Genomic DNA, 20,957 nt, shown 5'->3' with positions numbered 1-20,957 from the left:
AACCTCTACACTAGTTATGCCAACTTTTAAGGGTATTATTGAGGGTCTAAAGTCCTCAAAATTAAATTTAAACCTTTCATCACACCTTCCAAAAACAAAAACTAATATCTTCAAAACTAGCTATGATCTTGCGATAAAAGTTTAGTGGCATGGTTATCTAGCCAATCCAAAGCTTTGGGGAGAATTTTGCACCATTTTGTGCTCAATCAAAAACCTACTATACATAGTAACCTCATGTAAATGCAAGGCTGAGACACCATTTTCCCAACATTCTCCCACTTGTCGAACACCTTGCAAGAGAAAATGAATTATCTACACAATAAATTAATTTCTAGGGGCCATGAGACCCATAGACTCTGAACACCATTTGAACTTCTATGCGCTCACAAAATTAGTTAAAGAATCTGCAACATTCATCAAAGTCTCTACCTTAACCTACTTCACCCTATCATCTTCAAGAATATCTCTGACAAAATGATAGTGGACATCAATTTGTTTGGTCTGAGCATGAAATGTCACATTCTTAGCTAAGAAAATTGCAGTTTGACTGTTACAATAAACTATCACTGCACTTTGTTTTATTCTAATATCTGAACACAATCTCTTAATCCAAATGGCTCTTTTACAAGCATGGGTAGCTACCATATGCTCTACTTCCATAGTGGATAAATTAATCATAGCCTATTTCTTACTCATCCAGCTAATTGCACCACCAAATAAATTAAACACATAAGAAATGGTGGATCTTCTACTTTCAAATATCACCTACCCAGTTTGAATCCACATAACCATGAATATCAAGGGAAATCAAGACTTGACTTGTTGACTATATAGGAAATGAAGATAAAATGGGTGAAATAAGGAGCTACTGATTTGGGATCATGCTGTAACTTTGGATTTGAGGTATTTAGACTGATACAAACCTACCCTACAAATTTGGAGAAAAGTCAGCGGGACCATGTGCAACTTCCACACGGTCCTCCGAAAAAATCCACAAGTCGAAAAAGGTTTTTTCGTATCTGCAAATGAAGCCTAAATCTACAATTACAGTCACACACCTGCAACGTACACATAGAAAAGAAGAAAAGAAGGATTGTGGATAGGGGTTTGCCTTAGTCAAACCCCAGTTGAGGAATTAACCTTGAAAGAAAGTAATTGCAAATGCTGAAATGAAAATAATAAAAATGTATACCTTGTAGATCTGCAATTTGTTGATGATGGTTGCTTTTCTTCTTGAATGTAATCACAAATGTTGCATGAAATGGCATGTAACATGACAAAACCTTAACATACACACATGCTTGAAAATGAATGTTGTAATGTTGCTCCAATCGATGAATGAGGAAGACACATGAAGAAGACGATGTTTGAAGACTTGGAGACTTGAACACTTGATGACATTAATGGAGACCTTCCACTTGTTTACCCAATTTTTGCTTATCTTTTCTTATGAAAATGAGAGGACTGGATCCCTTTTATACTTGCCTTGGAGGGTTAATTATCATCTCACCGAAGGCCAATGTAGTGGAAATTAAATCCCGAAGAGAAAATTAGGTCTAAGGGTCAGATGGACCCATTTTGAGGCCACACAAAGAGGGAGGACAAGGGTGCCATGCACCCGTCCTAAGGGTATAAGGGTGCCAAGGTCCTGTTCTAAGGGGACAGGGGTGCCACACAATGGTTGTGCCCATTTTTGGGGCCTAAAACATGGTCTAAACAAGTTTTAAAGTGCAAAAATAAGGCCTAGTTCGATGGTGGAGGCATAGATGGATCCCGATAAAGTGTTGGAGATGATATCACCAAGGTAGGGGGCTCAAAATATGGTCAAAATTGCAAGGGGTGCAATTTTATGACACTACACCTTTCAATCTCTATAGTTTAGCAACTTTCAAATGTTTATATCCTTCATACAGGGTTTCAAGCTTCACCCAAATCTCATGTATAGTCTGCAATCCCATCACATTACTCATCTATACATCAATTAGGGAACTCAACAATGCTTCCTTAGCTCTTATATTATGTTCAACATATTTGATCTTATCAACAATAACATGACCATTCACAGGAATAATGTATACATTATTTTTAATCATCCAATAGTCTTCTCTAAGATAGTTAAGGTGAACTTCCATTTGATGCTTCCATATATAATAATTAGTTCCATCAAATCTTAGACTCTCCTTCTTGAAAATAACAACTTCCATCCTAGATCTCCTCAAGCGGACAAGCTCCTTCTAGAGAATCTAGTCTGATACCAATTGTTGATAGTAGGGCAACAATAATGTAAGAAAACTGAGAAGGGGGGGTGAATCAGTTTTCACCAAACTCAACCAAATTAATCCCAACTTAAGATTTGATTATGAACAACAATAACATAACTAATTACCACATCAACAATACACATAACACAAGGATTTTTGACATGGAAGATCAGGTTAAGGGAAAAACCACTGTGGGAATCTACCCACAATAAGATGATAATCTAGAGTAGTATGTGCAAATATTACAATGGGTAATGCATGTGCATTCAAGCACACTGCCTAGAGCTCACTGCTCAAAAAAAAGGAGGGCTACAACATAAAGGAGGGTTCAATGCCTTACAAAGATCATCCAGACAACAACCTTAATTACATGAACTGAAAGAATAACATTTCTAAATGCCTGATTATAGTTATGGTTAAGCACACTATTTGCACAATAACTCTTATCTGCTCTTTGACACTTCTGAAGGATAGATTCTCTTGTTCACTCATACAATACCCTCATACAACTCACACATTCATGCAGACACATGATTTACATGATTACAATGCCTATTTATATGATCATCAACCTTAACCCTTAAGGTCGGTTCAACACATAAGACCTAATTATTAAATTACATCAAACGATACATAAATCTATAATTGAACCAATACAATGTTAGCAAGGACATAGCATGGACCCAAATCAAATCCTTGGACATGCTAGACCATAAAATAATTTTCCAAGATCATTCGCAACATGGTACACCATCGAATATGTCGCATAACATGAAGAATACCACCAGATCAATAAAATATTCATTAACGCACACCATGATCAATGCGTACAACCAAAACATATAGTACATGTTCATAGAGTATCAAAAAGCAATGTGAATTCCATCACAATCACCACAATACCTCGAATAATAAGATTCATCATTACTACATCACCAGAGCTCAAGAACACCAACTGACAAACTAAAAGATATGCTTGTGAAGTTCTAAATCATGAACCACTCGATCAGAGGATACACATGAACATCCCATACATTCTCCAAAATCTGTAACTCAATATATAACCATTCGAGGGCAATATGGATCAACTCCGCAACATAGAATACTAAGAAACCAGTTCACATACTGAGCCTCACAACTTGACCAAATCACCACATAGCATCATGATACTCATACTAAATCAACTAGAGATGAGTATCTCAAAATCCAATAATTTGCATCAGCACATTTGCAACAGATCACCAAAGCAACTCTCTGCAACAAACTAGTTCACTGCAACATAGGAATATGTTGACATAAATGACAACAACGTATCCCAACAACTCTAATATCCAATAGATAGCTCTGTCATTCATCTGATCTCATCCGTTTGCTCGATCAAAAATATTTTCAATCCTAACTGTCCGTCGAGTCTCCATTTTTCTATAAACTGACCTGACTCTCCCTTCAATCAATTCATCCCTTTTTTTAGTAATTTTATTTTTTCATGATTTCAAGTAATCATTTAGATTGAGCATTGTTATTATGTCTGTATATGGTGAAAATGGATAACAAATAACAACAATATTGCAAGGCTAACATGAATCCAACCACTAAACCCTAGCCTAACAATGAACAAAGATCCACCATAACATATGAAGATTACCTAAGACAATGCAAAATAACTCAAAATCACAAAGATTATACCATCACATGTCCAATAGGGTTTTGATCTCCATTCTTCCTATCTCCATTGATCTTGCTTGATATACTTGCTCTCAGATTTTTTGTATGCACAAGAGCTCAACAAAGAATGGAATGTGGTTGCAAGTGGAATTGTAGTGTAGCCAAGTACTCCAAAATCAGTCATTAGGGTTTTATAATGAAGAAAGCATCTTCTTAAATAGAAGACACAATATGAAATGGAGGGTTAAGATTGAGAGGTGTAAAAAGAGAGGTCGGCTAGGATTAGAGGGTAGGTAAAGGAAACAGTAAAATAATGAAAGAGGTAGGTAGTGTAGGAATTAAGAGATGAATGACATGTGTCATGTGTAGAAAAAGATAATGAATTAATTAAATAAATAAAGATTTATTTAATTAATAGAAGGAGTAGGATAATTAAATAAATAAAAAAAATATTTATTTAATTTAGAAAAAGGATAATTTAAATAAATAAATGTATTTATTTAAATGAGAAATAAGGCTAGAAGAGGATAAATGAATTAATTAAATAAATAAAAATTTATTTAATTAATAGAAGAATTAGGCTTAGATAATTAAATAATTAAAATATTTATTTAATTAGACATGACAATTTTGAGTGTCTACAATGTCAATTTGTCCAGATAATCATTACTAAGTCATCTTTAATCACATATTTTGAATAAAGCTCATACACCATCCACTTCGCTTTCGTTGTTTCATGCACCTTGCCTTTTGAGAGTGGCATATCAACGTTAGAGCTCAAAGGAAGCACATCGAGTTCTAATTGAAGGAGCATGGTTAATGGTTTGCATTTACTTTGTGTTTTGTTTCAATTACTTTGTTGGCTGGATTAGGAAAGTTAGCTTTCAATTTCAGTTTTCATGATTAGCTTAGGAAATATTGCATGCATGTTTTGATTTTCAAAACTAACCCCCTTTTTCCTCATCTACAATCTTATTGGCAAAAAACAGAGTCTGTTTAACCATGTTACATGGCTAAGAAAAAAACTACATGCTAATTAGGGCTTGAAGGATTTCTAGAATTGATTTTTTTTTTTTTTGAAAAGGGAAACTTAAAAATATTAAATTTCCTAAAATAAAAAAACTTTCTCAAAATTGAACATGGTATCAGAGCACAATATTTACTTCAACAACTTTGACATCAGGAAATTCATTGCAAAAAAGGTAATCTCGAGAGGAAATTACATACTTTATAAGACTTTGGTGTTGGGGGTTCATCTGCTTCTCTTGGATCCCATAAGTTGCTTTGGCCTCGTGAACACGATTAAAAATATTTCATTCATTCATAGCCCTTAGCCTATCATTTCAACTTGATTAGTCATTTATTGATTTCAAACACTAAACTAGTTATTATCCTTCCACACACAAGACAACATTATACTTTTCACAATCAAATTATTTTTTCTATCATCATTTATGTACAAGGCTGTGATTTAATTTAAAATTAAAAGAGATTAAATATATTTTTATGACCATTAAACTCAAAACAATTTCCTAAAGTAGCATAAATTTTATGTCAAATATATTATATATATATATATATGTGTGTGTGTGTGTGTGTGTGTGTGTGTGTGTGTGTGTGTCTGTGTGTGTGTGTGTGTGTGTGTGCACATTCGCTCCAAGTTCTTGCTATGAATCTACACCTTACAAGTTTGGAAACTACGATAGTTTGATGAAAGCCTTTCTAGATTTTATAGCCTCCTTAAGGCAACATTTCTCTTATGAGGGAGTTTCTATTTTAAAATTTCATTTGTTTAACTATGGGAGAAGGTTTATTCCAACACTAAACCCATGTTCCTATGTGGTTTCTCAAATTAATCTCCTAATTAAATTTGAGTACTTGGAGTGTTCCCATGCATTTGCATCGAGATTTGCCCTAACACTTTAGTACCAATAGATAAAATAATCATTTTTTTTTTAGCTTAAGCCCTTTTTTCCTTTCACTGAAGAGCCATGACATATCTAGAATACTTATTTTTTACAGAAAAGCAACACATTTGAATATTATATTAGAGTCAATTTTCTATCACCATTCTCAAATTTAAATACACTAATTTATTGCATTTATTTTCTTATAATAAATTAATTGTTTAAGTATCAATATTCAATAGTCACATTAATTAGTCTTGATTAATTTATATTAATCTGTGTATTTTATTTAATTAACCTAAATCAATATTAAAGAACGCTTTTTTTTATTTACAATATTATCACTTTTATTGACTCGTTAGCTTACAATTTAAAATATAAATTTAAGTCAATCTTACTTATCAAACAATTTTTCCATCACATTTACCCCTTTAAAATTACCCTTGAAATACTAGAACGTATGACCAATCACATTTATGCTTCGACGGTATAGAAAGTTTCTTTTGTTGTAGATATATGTTGCTATCAGATGAAACGGATGCGATTGAACGTGGAAGACCCGGTGCGAAATAGATAAAAGCCCATGCCAAAAATCTTCGGTATTTGTATTTTCGGGTGATCACCGCTCCAAAAGTCTTTTCTATTTTAACTACCCGCCGTGCAATGTTCCTCTCAACTCCACGCAGCACTAATGAACGAAACACTATAATTTTAACCATCAACTTAGTTTTGTCAATGGCTGTCAGCTTCAAATTTATATCGCGATTCATGGCCTATGAGTCGTGGGCTCCTCCACCATTGCGTAACTTATACGGGACGGTGTGCATGCACATAGCATGAATTTGCACCTTTCACGTCTGGGAAATTGGGACTTTCGAAGCAACCCAAGAAACGAATTTTCCATGTGGTTCTCTTTAAAAATTTCAGCCCATTAAATTTGAAGCATTGCTTTAAGTGGTCCTAATTTCGTGTCAAAATTATTATATGTTGCAATATGCACGCATTCAATAGTATGAATCTGCAGCTTACGCGTTGGGAAATTGGGCCTCTTTAGTGAACTCCTTTCTAAATTTAAGTGATGTTTCGGGGAAATTACTTCCATCTTTGAATTCATTTCCCCTGCATTTTAACACTTCAGCGATGGGAGAAATCAGGGAAAAGTTCTGCTTAAGCCTGTTTTTTGTTTCTATAATGTTTATTCAACTGAAAAGTTATGGTGTCGTAGTCGAGGGTAGAGATATTCTTTCCTTGGGCGCCTCCATTACTGGAAATCAGACACTAATCTCAAAGAATGGCACATTTGAATTGGGGTTCTTCAGTCCGAATGGAACCAATAACTGGTATATCGGCATCTGGTATGCCAATATCCCAGAGAAGACGATTGTTTGGGTGGCTAACAGGGAGACTCCTGCGAGAAACAGATGTGGCGTTTTGAAGCTGTCAGAAGAAGGTGATCTGGGACTGTTCGACGCAACGGGTGCATCTCTTTGGTCGGTGAATGTGACCAAGAAGCCTTCCCAGGCTTTGATATTAGATTCTGGTAATTTTGTAATGCTCAGTAATGACAATAAATCTGAAACTGTTTGGCAGAGTTTCGACTATCCTGTTGACACGTTTTTGCCAGGTATGAGGTTCGGTGGACAGCAAAAGCTAGTCTCTTGGAGAAGTTCATTGGATCCTGCTCCTGGGTTTTTTATCTATCAGGTGGATCCATCTGGGGCCAAACAATTAGTACTAACATGGAACAATTCTGTACAGTATTGGGCAAGTGGAATATGGGACGGCAATGTTTTCAGTCAAACTCCAGAAATGTCAAACAATGCCTTATACAATATCAGCGTTGAAACTACCAACTCTGGTTTCTATTTCACATATACATCGATAGCTATCAAGAATGTGCTCTCACGTTCCGTCCTAGATAAGTCTGGAGGAATGCAATTATATGCTCTGCCTGATGACGCTAAATGGACCCTCCTCTGGTCTCAACCGAGAGATCAATGTGCCGTATATGGTTTGTGCGGCGCTTACGGAATCTGCAACTACAACAATCTTCAGTTGTGCAGCTGCGTGGAAGGCTTCACTCCCAAAGACACTCAAGCCTGGTATTCGCGAGACTCGTGGTCAAGTGGCTGTGTTCGACAGAGCCCGTTAAACTGCGGTGCCGAAAATGGCAGCAGCGACGGATTCCTGGAGCTCAGTGTCACGTTTCCTGACGCTTATTCCGCTTCCTCATACCCTGTAACCACAAAGGAAGATTGCCAGAAAGTCTGCCTCCTCAACTGCTCGTGCACTGCATTTACTTTCAATCCATCTTCAGAACTCTGCCAAATCTGGTACGGACCTTTGTTAAATATGCATAGGTCTCTTCCTTTGTTAAATATGCATAGGTCTCTTCCAGCAAAAAGCAATTCAAATGTTTTTATTCGAGTATCTGCCTCGGCACCTCCGAAGACTAAGAAATCCTCCTGCTTCAAAAACGTAACCACAATTATTGTTGGTGCTCTCGCCGTTGCATTGGGTATCTTTTTTATTATAATGTGGCAGAGGCATCGGCAGACGCTTCAGCTACGATCGATGGAGAGGCTTGCCGATCCCTCCTACTCTTTTCTTAGAATGTTTAGCTACATGGAGTTGAAGATTGCAACTAGGAATTTCAGGTCTAAGCTGGGGAGCGGAGGATTCGGCACGGTGTTCAAAGGATACCTAATAGACGGTACACTTGTCGCCGTAAAGAAGATGGAGGGTTCAAGACAAGATGAGAAACAATTCCGAGCAGAAATCAGTTCTCTTGGAGAAATACAACATAAGAATTTGGTCAGGCTTCGAGGGTTTTGCGCAGAAGGATCCAGAAGGGTTCTGATTTATGATTACATGCCCAACGGCTCTCTGAATTCCTTGCTCTTCTCAAGTAATTCTAAAGGTATACAGAAGGTACTCGACTGGAAGAACCGATTTGAGATCGCGTTAGGCACCGCAAGAGGATTACTTTATCTCCACGAAGAATGCAGAGATTGCATCATTCACTGCGATGTGAAGCCAGAAAATATTCTTCTGGACAATAACTTTTCACCCAAGTTGGCCGACTTCGGGTTGGCAAAGCTTTTGGGTAGAGATTTCAGCCGCGTCCTGACAACAACGAGAGGAACGAGAGGGTATTTGGCTCCAGAGTGGATCTCCGGTCTTCCCATCACTCCCAAGGTTGATGTATACAGTTTTGGTATGACTCTCCTGGAAATCATTTCCGGGCGAAGGAATTTTGATTTAACTGTGCAAGATTCCAGTCAGTACTACTTTCCAGCCTGGACTGCAGCACAAATTTATAATGGGAACATGATTCATATTGTGCAGGAGGGTATTGCAGAGGAGAGAGATATTGAAGAGGTGAGAAGAGCAACTATTGTAGGGTTGTTATGCATTGAAAAGGATGAGGAGGTGAGGCCAAGCATGGGGCAAATGGTCCTAATGCTGGAAGGGAAGATGCAGCCTCAAATTCCACAGATCCAGCGCTCTGCGCTTATGGACAAGCAAGGAGACCGAAGCGACACTGACAGCGGTAGTGAGAGCTGATGTTATTATATGATACAATAGTGTAAGCGGGGCACATTCTGGAGGTAGGTTTTTAAAGCTTAAACGTTAGTTAACATGTAGATGTAAATTTAATAATAATTAATATGTTTATTTTGGTAGTGGGCCACATTATTAAAGTTACTTTAGTGTATGGTTTTTAAGTTTTTAAAAATTATTATTTATTAGTTTCTGCTTGGCGGCAGGATACTATAGCATCTGTTGAATGCATTTGTTAATTTAGACTGTCTAATTAAATTGAAGTATTTTTGAACTTCTTATTTTTTCTTAAATGTTTTGATTTGAAACAAATTTAATAATTAGTATAAAATTATTTATCCTAATTTCTATTAGACACTGCCACTAATTTTATTTATAAAAAATAAAACTTGATTCTAAGTAGAGACTTCTGAAACTACTATGAAACTTCTAGAAACGTTCAGGATTCCTGTCTTACTTTATGCTTTGTTTCGGTTGTCACTGCGATCGGTTGTTTTGTTCGACCGACATTGTTTACCCTGTTGAGTGCGTCATGACATGAGGTAGGTCAACCACTGCACTGTATTAAAAATCGAAATAGAAACATTACACGATTGGTTCGACCTTGATTGGTTCTTGTGTTGACTTGTCCATTTGCATATTTTGTCTCGGATATTGTTTGCTTCAAACTCAGGAACGCAATCGTTGAGCACAATTTGTTTTATTATCTGACCAATCAGATTAGTGTATTTAAAAATATTTATTTGGAATTGTATAGTTTTTATTTTTTTATATTTTTATAATAAGAAAAATGATATATATCTATAATTCTATTAGTAACTGCTGTTGCATAATTATTTTTATTTAATTTTTAAATTATCACTTCATCATGTACTCCTCTGACATTACCATTATTACAATTTGTTCCACGTTTAATGCATAGTGAGTAGCTTTGACACATACACATTTTTAATGCCAATGAGTATTCAAAACCCTAGATATTTAGGATTTTTACTCACCATGCAGTGGTATTTGTTCTTTACCACTTATAAATTTCTTCGGGCCAATCACAGTGTAGGTTCATAGATTCCATATTTTTTAATATTACTTAAATATAAACATTTGTGTTATATAGTAAGTATGCAATGCGCTCTTTAATATCTATAAAATATTATATTATAAATTTGATATTAAAATAATTATATAATATTTTGAAATGATTATATAATATTAGAATAATTATTTAATATTTTAAAATAATTATATAATATTAAAATAAATAATAAATAATGTATAATGTTTTTAATATTTTTTTAAAATAAAATATTCTTATTTTTCAATATAATTATTTTATGTTCAATCTTATAATATTTGAATTTTCATATTAAATTTTTATATATTATTGTTTATTTTTAATTCTATTAAACTAAAAATAATAATTTTTATATTTAGTAAATGTTTTGTGCATTATTGTTTTTATTTGGTTGTATTAAAATAATTTTAAATATAGTATTAATATGTAATGAATTTAAATTTTTTCACTAATAGGCACGTCTAGCAAAGCTTGCAAACTGTGGATGCACACTGACGACACATACACCGTTCAACATGCAATATGTTGAAGCAAACATTAGGCACTTGTAGATTTTTTCTTTTAATTTTCAATCAAAAATTAAAAACCACTAGCAAAAATACCAAGGACCACTCGGAAAAAGTATAAATGAGAATAAATCAGATTAATTAAAAAAAATCAATCCAACCGAATATTAAGTTTCGTTTAAAAGATATTAAATTTATTTCTATGGAATTTATAAAGATCTATTTATGATTTATTATTAATATTTAATACATGCAATTTTTATTATATTAATATTATATTTCTCGATATAGCAATTATTAGTAGTTATAAATGCATTTGGCACATGGCAATGACTACACACACCCCTTCCTTCTACATTCCTTCTTGGAAAAACCATCAAGGCATTGTTGTTCTTTACCATTATACCTAACATATACATTAACCTTTCTCTAACCTTCCTCTACCACCCATACATTTCCTAATCTCTTCTACAATCACATTTCTAACTCTTGACAGGAACATGAGGCTTTGCGTCTCTTGTTTATAAAAGTACTTATGTATCAATAATAGTTATATATAGGAAGATATTTAGATTATTTAAAATTTTTATTATGGTTTTTAAATTGTACATGCATGTAAATGACAGGTTGGTAGATTAATGCTATGAGATGATAAAAATACTTACACAATTGAAGCAAAAAAAAACATTAGAGAATACCTTGGTAGGTGTTATAAATATTGTAACAAATGCTTAAAATTATTATTTTTAGCATATGCCACATGAAATGTAAAGTGTTGCCAAAATTTTATCTTTTAAAAATTTATTATAGATTGAAAAATTATCTTTATAATAATAATTTGAAAATTAAAAGAGTATTGAAATAAACTATTTTCATATTTTAAAATTAGATTAATGATGAGATACACAAATTTGAGGACAACTTTGTTGAACATAGCTAGATACTGAGAGGGGAGGGTGTGAATCAACATTAATTAAAACTTAAACATTAAATCTGATTTGTGGAAGGAAATAATACAAACATAGCACACACCACACAAGAACAACAAATTTTTTATGTGGAAAATCCAAGGAGGCAAAAACCACTGTGAGTGTTAATTCACATTATATAAAACAAATATTACAATATCCTTTTTAGGGCTCATTACCCAAGGAAGCTCACTGCTCCCAAAAAGGGCTTGCAGAGAAAGATACAATGAAACAAAGACCTCCTAAAGAGACTCACTATTTGGTAGAAAAATACATGAAGATTAAAATGAAAAACATAACATGATGTACTATAGAAGATGTATTTGACATATGTTAAATTTGCGGTCTTCTTTTGTGACACAATTACTCTGTCATACTAATTTCACACACTTCATGCTCATTTGAAACATCACCAGATTATTTCACATAGCACAACCAACTCTACACCTTTCACAAATGATCTAACCTTATATACCCTTTAGATCACCTTAGAGCACCCATTAGATGCACACCAATAGGACTTATCAAATGAAATGTGTGACCCAATATAGGTCAGATTCAAACACATGTAGAATGAACAAAAATAGGTTGTAGATCAACCTAAGGAATCAGTCAACCCAAAAACCTTCTTATCACATCCTTCAAATCAATTAGAATAGGTCAAGATCAATCGACAAATCAAGGAAATCACATTTTCTACCCAAATATCAACACCATTATCAAAACTATTAATTGTTTTCCTTTACACCACTCGAGATAAATCAAACTCATCATGCGAGCCAAGATGAAATCCTCGTAGACCATAAAAAATAATTCTTCAATAATCTCTTGAAGTAATTGGTCATCAAATTTTGGCACAAGTAGAGAAACCCATTGAACTAATAGAAATAGTGCAATTTGGATAGATTGTGACACTTCAATACACAATATATATAGCATTGCAGAGCACCAATTCATTTGAAACTTGCATTATGAAAACGTTATACAATCTTGGACATGTCCCAAATCCGCACAATCACACGAATCACTTCACAAGACTGCAAGGCATTCTAGCAAGTCAATAGAGATACATTACACTATTAAATTATAATTTAGAGAACAAAAACTTATATCTCTTGTTGCACAAATGTGTATGACCTGAAATTCAATAAGTATGCCTCTTACAAAATATTGAGAATAAAATTTTAACCCCACAATCATAACATGCAATGTGGTAGGATGAGGACCAAAATACCAACTGATGGACTGGGGAGACAATGCATCCATCAACAAATGTAACTAAATCATAAAGAAAATGTAACAATATGTTACCATATACTTACCAATCATCCAGACTAATATTTTGCCATGATTACATCTAATGAACTTTCAGACTATCTTCAATCATGTCAAAGCATCTATCTCAAATGTTAAAATTTCTCCCTTGAATGCCTCATCACACACCATTTTTCAGTCTCCTCAACTTCACCAATGACCTTAGGTTGACATCAATGAAAACACATATTGAGTTATCATCAATGACAACACCATGTTGGACATATTTCCAACAAACTTAGAGAGACTTCCAATGACCACATTATGCCTATAAATTACAAAATAAATAGGTAGGCAAATGAGTGTAGATAAAATGTGTGTTGGATTGTAAATCCGCTTTCCTTGGCTTGTCAATTTTAATTTTACAAGTTAAATTCCTTGTTCATATCATGCTTACTATTATTCACATTAGGATCCTTCTAAAGCATCTTATGACAAATATTTCAAATTACTTTGTAATTTCATCTAGCCCAATGTATTTTGACAAAGTTTCCTAGAATATTTATTTTATTTAATGAGACAAAGGAATCAAATTGGCCTCATTGATGTCCAAAGATATAATATAATATTTTTTCATGTGGAATATTTTGTCCACTAAAGATTTGAAGGGTTGGAAAAAATCTTCAATAGTTGCATATATGCAAATGTACCTTATAATAAGAGCTCATAGAAAACAATAAGTTCTCACACATTCCCCTTCACGTCAACCTTGGTTAAAATTTAAGGCTTGTATGTTATTTATAGTATTCAAAACAATTATAAGTAAGCTAAATTAGTCCTCATATTTGATGGAGATGGATTTAGGAATTTAAATACCTTGCAAAATTGGTGTAAGAGCATCTAAGGCTCTTAAAGATGAATATTGCAACAAAAAAATTATTTATTTTAAATTTTTCATTTTATTTGTAAGGCTTCACTTACTTTCCTTTCATTTGCTAGTTACCATATAATTCACTATATTTCATTTAAAATGTATATATCACTTCATGATTGGAGACATATGTTCACAATGAAAACTTTTATAATATATCCAAATATCATAAACTAAGATCCTTGGCTAATAGATGTAAACTAAGATCTTGAATCTCCATGGAAAATCATTAAAAATATAACTTGATTTAGTTATAGTCAATTAATTTAGGAGAGATGAACACTATTTTTTATGATTCTTTTGCTGTAATGGAGTTGATATTGTGACGTGTGTGTGAATGAACTAGGTTAAATAATGAAAAAATGATGTCTTTTAGCAATAATAGTAAATTATATAATAGAATAGTAACATAATTAGCCAAATATGGAATCAAGACGTAGATAGGAACCTGGATCTACAATTTGGAGTTGAATTGCTAGATATGGTTGGAGAGTGTCCTAGTCTTGAGGGCATCCAAGTTGACAAAATATGTATAAATTCTATCAAGAGGTCTTGTAGGTTTGTTTCCAAAAATTATAACTAAAAAGTGTTGTAAAAAGTTAGATGGTACCCTAGTCTAGGTGTTTCTACCTATTCAAAATCTAGAACTGACTATCATTGTCTACTTTTCCCTCATGCAATCCTCTCAACTATTGGATATGAATTTTCACACATGAAAATGGGTGAAAATGGTTGTTTTTTAAAGGGACTTTCCCAAGTCAAAACATGTGTTGATTTTTACACCTCCACAACAACTCCAATTGATGAAAAAGACAACTTATCCTTAATAGGATAGAGGCTAAGAAATAGTGGAAATAATAAATTGAAATGATTATACCTTAGGAATGGAAATAGTAGTTATGTAATTCATTTATTAAATCTGAAAGGAAATACAAGAGCAAGGAAAGAAAAAAAAAATCCAAGTAAGTTTATTAATGAAGTAAATGTTACCAAGAGAAATGTAAAAACCTTGGAGCAATCACCCAAATGTGAAGGAGGAGGAACAAGAATGTTTTAAAGGGGAAAAGAAAAGAAAAACCCCTTGTGCTATTATGAATGAGGCAATGCCTAAAATGAGAGAGAGAGAGAGAGAGAGAGAGAGAGAGAGAGAGAGAGAGAGAGAGAGAGAGAGAGAGAGAGAGAGAGAGAGAGAGAGAAGCTCTTTACAATATTGTCATTAAGAAGAAATGAGAGAGGACACATCTCTTAAATAGAGATGAGGAAGGGAGTTACAAAGTAACTCCCAAATCTATGAATGCCACCATTCATAAAATGTGTGTGCCATGTGTCCACATCCTCTTATGCAGGAAATCTAATATTCCTTAATAAAAGAAATGACTTGTCCTCACACATGTACTAGAGGACAAATTATATGTAATAATTCCAAAGGAATATCCTAAACTAAATACACATAAACCTAAGCCAAGTAAAGATTAAATATTCTAACACCCCCCCTTAAGCTTTACTTGGGGAGTTTATATCAAACCCTTCAATGGGTTGCAATCCAAGATTTTTACAATGAAATTGGAACTTTTCTTTACAAAGTGGCTTGGTCAAAATATTTGCAACTTGGTCTTCCCCCTTGCAATAGAGGAGTGAAACTTGCTTGTCTTCAATTTGTTCTCTAATAAAGTGGTGTTGGAGAGCAATGTGCTTTGTCCTTGCATGGAAAATTGGATTTTTAGCCAAGGTAATGGCACTTTGGTTGTCATAATACAATGGAGTTGGTTCATATTGAGGTAGATCCAAATCTTCAAGTAGTCTTCTAAGCCACAAGGCTTCTTTGGAAGCATTACTGCATCCTTTGTACTCAACTTCAGTGGATCCAAGGGAGGTAGATTGTTTCTTTTTACTATTCCAAGAAATTGCTCCTGAACCAACAAAAAAACAATAACCACAAGTAGATTTCCCATCATTGGGATCTCCACCTAGATCAGAATCAGTAAAACCGTTTAAAGTAAAATCAAAATTTGCATCATAAAACAAACCTACATTAATAGTTCCTTTAATATATCTTAAAATTCTTTTAGCAACTTTAAAGTGTGTTTGTTGAGGTTTAGACACGAATATTGAAACCAAACCAACACTATAATAAATATATGGCCTAGTAAGAGTTAAATAATTTAAACTTCCAACTAATTGTCTATACAAAGTAGGATGAACAAGATGAGTTTGCATATCAAGCATTAACTTCGTGCCTAATTCAATAGGAATTGAAACATGGTAAGCATCATTCATTTTAAACGTATCGATGAGATCTTGAGCATATTTACTTTGAGATAAGAAAATTCCTTTAGAGGTTTTCCAAATTTGCATTCCTAAGAAATAATGTAAAAGACCTGAATCAGTCATTTGAAATTTTTGATTAAGTTGAAACTTGATATCAGAAATAAAAGTATTGGAACTTGAAGTACGAATCAAATCATCTACATACAAGATAATAATGATAATATCATCTTCACTATGTTTAATATACAAGTTAGGATCATTTTTACTTCTAACAAAGCCTTGAGAAAGAAAGAATGCATTAATATTTGAATACCACTCCCTAGGAGATTGCTTTAACCCATAAATTGATTTTTTTAATTTACAAATTAAGCGTGCATTACCTTTTTTAATAAAACTAGTAGGTTGAGACATATAAATTTCCTCATGTAAATCACCATTAAGAAAAGCACTTTTAACATCCATTTGGTGAATAGGCCAATTCATTATAGAAGCTAAAGCAAGCACAAGTTAAATTGTAGGCATTTTAACAACATGAGCAAAAGTTTCAGTATAATCTAAGCCTTCAATTTGAAAAAAACCTCTAGCAATTAATCTAGCTTTAAATTTACTAACTTGATTATTAGCATTCAATTTGGTTTTATAAAGCTACTTGCAAGAAACAAGATTTTTACTATGAGGCAAGGGAAATAAATCCCAAGTTTGGTTAGAAATTAGAGTATCATATTCTTCCTTCATTACTCTTTTCCAATGTGGTTGATTTCTAGCTTGATCAAATGTTTTAGGATCATTAGAATTCATAATAGTACTCATTAAATCATAATTACAATAATTAACTCTTCTAGCTTGAAGTCTATCCATTCTAGCTAACTATTCATCACTATCTTGAATTAAAGATTTAAACCATTTAGGTCTTCTTTTAGAAGTAATGGATTCATCACTAGAAGAAGAGTCATGAGGAGTAGAGTTATTATTATCACTAGAAGGAATAAAAAGAGATGCATTAGGAGTAGGGTTAAGAGAAGGAGGTTGGTCCTCCACAAGAACAACTTTTCTTTGAAAAAGTTCATCATCCTCCACTTTAGAACAATCATGAATGCCTTTTTCTGCAATACAAACATCTCTTGCAACTTTTACCTTGTTAGTAATAGAATTGTAAACTCTATAACCTTTAGTATTTTCATCATAACCAAGAAAAATAAAAGCAGAAGATTTAGCATCTAATTTTTTCCTTTTCTCCTTAGGTTTGTGAACATAAGCTATGGAACCAAAAATTCTTAAGTTCTGCAAATTGGGCTTTCTACCAGACCAAGCTTCTTCAGGGGTTTTATCCTTTAAGGTTTTGCTAGGTGTTCTATTAATTAAATAAGTTGCACAAGCCATAGCTTCAGCCCAAAACTTGTGATCCATATTTTTTGCATGCAATAAGCATCTAGCCATTTCAACAATGGTCCTATGCTTCCGTTCTGCCACACCATTTTGTTGTGGTGGATAAGGAATGGTAAGCTTGTGTTTAATTCCAAAAGATTTCAAATAAGCATTAAATGAATTATTGACGTATTCTCTTCAATTGTCAGTACGAAGAATCTTAATTTTAGAACCAAATTGTCTTTCTACAAACATATGAAATTCAGTAAACACATCAAGCACTTGGTCCTTACTATGAAGGAAATATATCCATGTTCTCCTTGAAAAATCATCAACAAATTTAAGTACATACCTTGAACCTTGGATGGAGGGATTCTCCATGGGACTCAAGAGATCACTATGAACTAGATACAATTTAGTATATGCCCTTCAAGATTGACCATGAGGAAAGGGTTCCCTATGCATCTTACCACTCATGCAACCATTGCAAACAATTTGAGAAGGAACAATAGTAGGAAATCTATCAACCATATTTGCTTTTTACATCAAGGAAATATAATTAGAGTTGAGATGGCCAAGTCTTTCATGCCATATAGTAAAACCAACAGTAGTAAGTAAGGAATACTTTGTAGGAGAAAATTCATAGAACTTGAATAAGTTATCACTATCCATTTTAGTAGTAGCAATACCATGATTGGTTTTTGGATCAATGATATAACACATGCACCTATAAAAGTTAATCTTATAATCTTGACAAAGTTTAGGAACTGAAATCAAATTTGATTTTAATTCAGGAACATAAAGAACATCATGTAATTTCCCATTAGGAACATTCACATCACCAATAACTTCAACTTTGCAACTATGATTATTAGCTAATTGAACAGGAATATTAGAAGTATCAGGATGCAAAGATTAAAAACATTCTTTATGAGAAGTAACATGCTAAGATGCACCAAAATCAATAATCCACTCAAGTGGTTGAGAAACTTTATAAGTACATGTATATGCATGACGAGATGAATTACCATTATTATTACCTTTCTTATAATGAGGTTTATGTTGTTGATTATTTTGATTATTTTGGTTCATGGGATTTTTACCATTTTGCTTCTTAAAACAATTATTAGTAATATGTCCATCTTTCCCACAATATGTGCAATGGGGTCCTGTTTGAGAATTATTCCTTTGATTATTGTACGTATTATTATGATTATTATTATGAGAATTTTTATGATATGATTTAGAATGAGATTGATAATTAGAAGTTTTGTGATTATTATTATAATTATGATTATTATTATTGGATCTAAAATTATTATTATGATTTTGGTTTTTAGACATAAAAGCATGTTCACTACTTTTAAGAGTACCAAATTGAATTGATTTAGCTTCCTCTTGACGTAATAAATTATGAAAAATATCATAAGTTAATTGAGTAGCTAAGCTAGGAATAGCAAGTTGAGCATGAATATTCATAATAGTTTTCTAAAACTGATGAGGAAGATATTTTTTAAGAATAAGATGAATTAAACGTAAATCGGCTAGAGTTACTCCTAAACCAGTTAATTGACTATTAACAAAATCAAACTTTATTAAGAAATCATGCATAGTTTTAAAATATGTATACCTGAGATCTTCAAGTTGATCTTGAAGCTGAATTTTTCGGGATTCATTTGAGCTATCATAAGTTGTTTTTTAAATTTCCCAAGCTTCATATGCTTTTGTACAATTTCCAATTACAACATACAAATCAGGAACCATTGAAACACCAATTAAACCAAGTGCTTCCTCATTTTGAGCCTTCCATCTATCTTGGTCAGCTTGAGGAGCAGTTGAAGTAGGCTCAAAGGTTTTATCAGTAGCAACATCCAAAAGGTGCTTGAAATGAAAAACAAAGGAAATATGAGTTTTCCATGAAGAATAATTACTACTATTTAATTTAATTTCTCGAATTAATGTAAACATATTTGCAAATAAATGTGAACAAATAATGGTTAAAATTGAAAATAAATAAAAATTACCCCCTTTGATTTTTAAAAAAACTCCTTGATTAAAAAATTGAACAAAATTTTAATAATTCTTTCTTAAAAAAAATTCTTTTAAAAAAAATATTTATAAAAAGATACTATTTTCAAAGTTTAACTAACAAATTTATATTAAAATTTTTAATTAAAAATATATTAAAACTTCAAATCTTTCGTAATAATAAAAAATAATTTATATTAAAACTTTATTAAGAAATTAATATATATTTTACAAAAATATTACAAAACTATAAACTTTAAAAAGTTTTTAATTAATTTTTTTTTAAAAACTTTTGAATACCAAAAGAAGTATTATATTAATAAAGGTAACTTTATTGTGCATGAATAATTTAAACTTTTTATATGTTAATAATCTTATAACTTTTTAAACTTTGAATGCACGCAAATGGTAATAAAAGGACCAAAATTTAAACTTATTATTAAGCTTACAATGAAATGAAATGAGGACAAGCTATATAGGAAACTTAGAAACTTTTAAATAAAACTAAACTCAAATTTATACTATATGTGAACTTTTGAAGACTGAATTCATATGAAACAAAATGAGAATAAGAGGTGTTAGAGAATATAAAATGTTAAAGTTTGCAGATACGTTAAACTGCAACAAACTTTGAGTAAGAAGACAAATATGTTAGAACAAACGTTATGAACATAGATTGACAAGTTGAAAGTGGGAAGAGAACGAGAGCATGGAAGGTGAGAGTAGAGAAACTTAAGACTGCTATGAATCAAGCAAAGGAACAAAATAGGTTACAGGAGATACGTTACAAAGCAAGAAATGAAGAAAGGTGAATGAGATGACTACAAAAAAATATTACACAGAAGAAGTGTTATAATCAATGAGTAGAAACGATTCTTTGCCAAATCACTATGTAAGGAGTAGAAATTTAAATTTTTGATATAGATAAGATCTGTAATGAAAATATAAACAACAGAGGTAAAAGTACTAGTTGAAAATGATTTCTACAGTAAACAAAAGACAACAAATGGAATGTGATATTCAAAATATGTTATTATGAAAATATTGAATAAAGAATATAATATAAATATTAAACTTCTGGAAAAAAAACTACAAAATGAAAAATGTTGAAACCTGCAAGAAAATCACAAATGCAACTCAATGATAAACTAGTTTTGGCAGCAAGCCT

At 32.6% G+C, this 20,957-nt stretch overlaps 1 protein-coding gene across 1 annotated transcript; it reads left to right on the top strand.

Annotated features, from left to right (window-relative positions):
* Window positions 1-6,649: 6,649 nt before the first annotated feature.
* On the top strand, window positions 6,650-9,567 carry LOC131043735 (G-type lectin S-receptor-like serine/threonine-protein kinase At2g19130). Its single transcript, XM_059207565.1, has one exon. It carries the CDS (start codon window positions 6,974-6,976, stop codon window positions 9,398-9,400), a length of 2,427 nt encoding a protein of 808 aa, XP_059063548.1. The 5' UTR covers window positions 6,650-6,973; the 3' UTR covers window positions 9,401-9,567.
* The last annotated feature ends 11,390 nt before the right edge of the window (window positions 9,568-20,957 follow it).

This window comes from Cryptomeria japonica, chromosome 6 (genome assembly GCF_030272615.1).
Source record: "Cryptomeria japonica chromosome 6, Sugi_1.0, whole genome shotgun sequence".
Lineage (NCBI taxonomy): Eukaryota > Viridiplantae > Streptophyta > Pinopsida > Cupressales > Cupressaceae > Cryptomeria > Cryptomeria japonica.
Note: the sequence above shows the minus strand (reverse complement) of the source record. Positions and strands in the feature narration are given on the sequence as shown.

What these genes read in the sequence shown, in the direction of transcription:
- LOC131043735 (XM_059207565.1), top strand. Translation starts at nt 6,974, where the DNA reads ATGGGAGAAATCAGGGAAAAGTTCTGCTTAAGCCTGTTTTTTGTTTCT.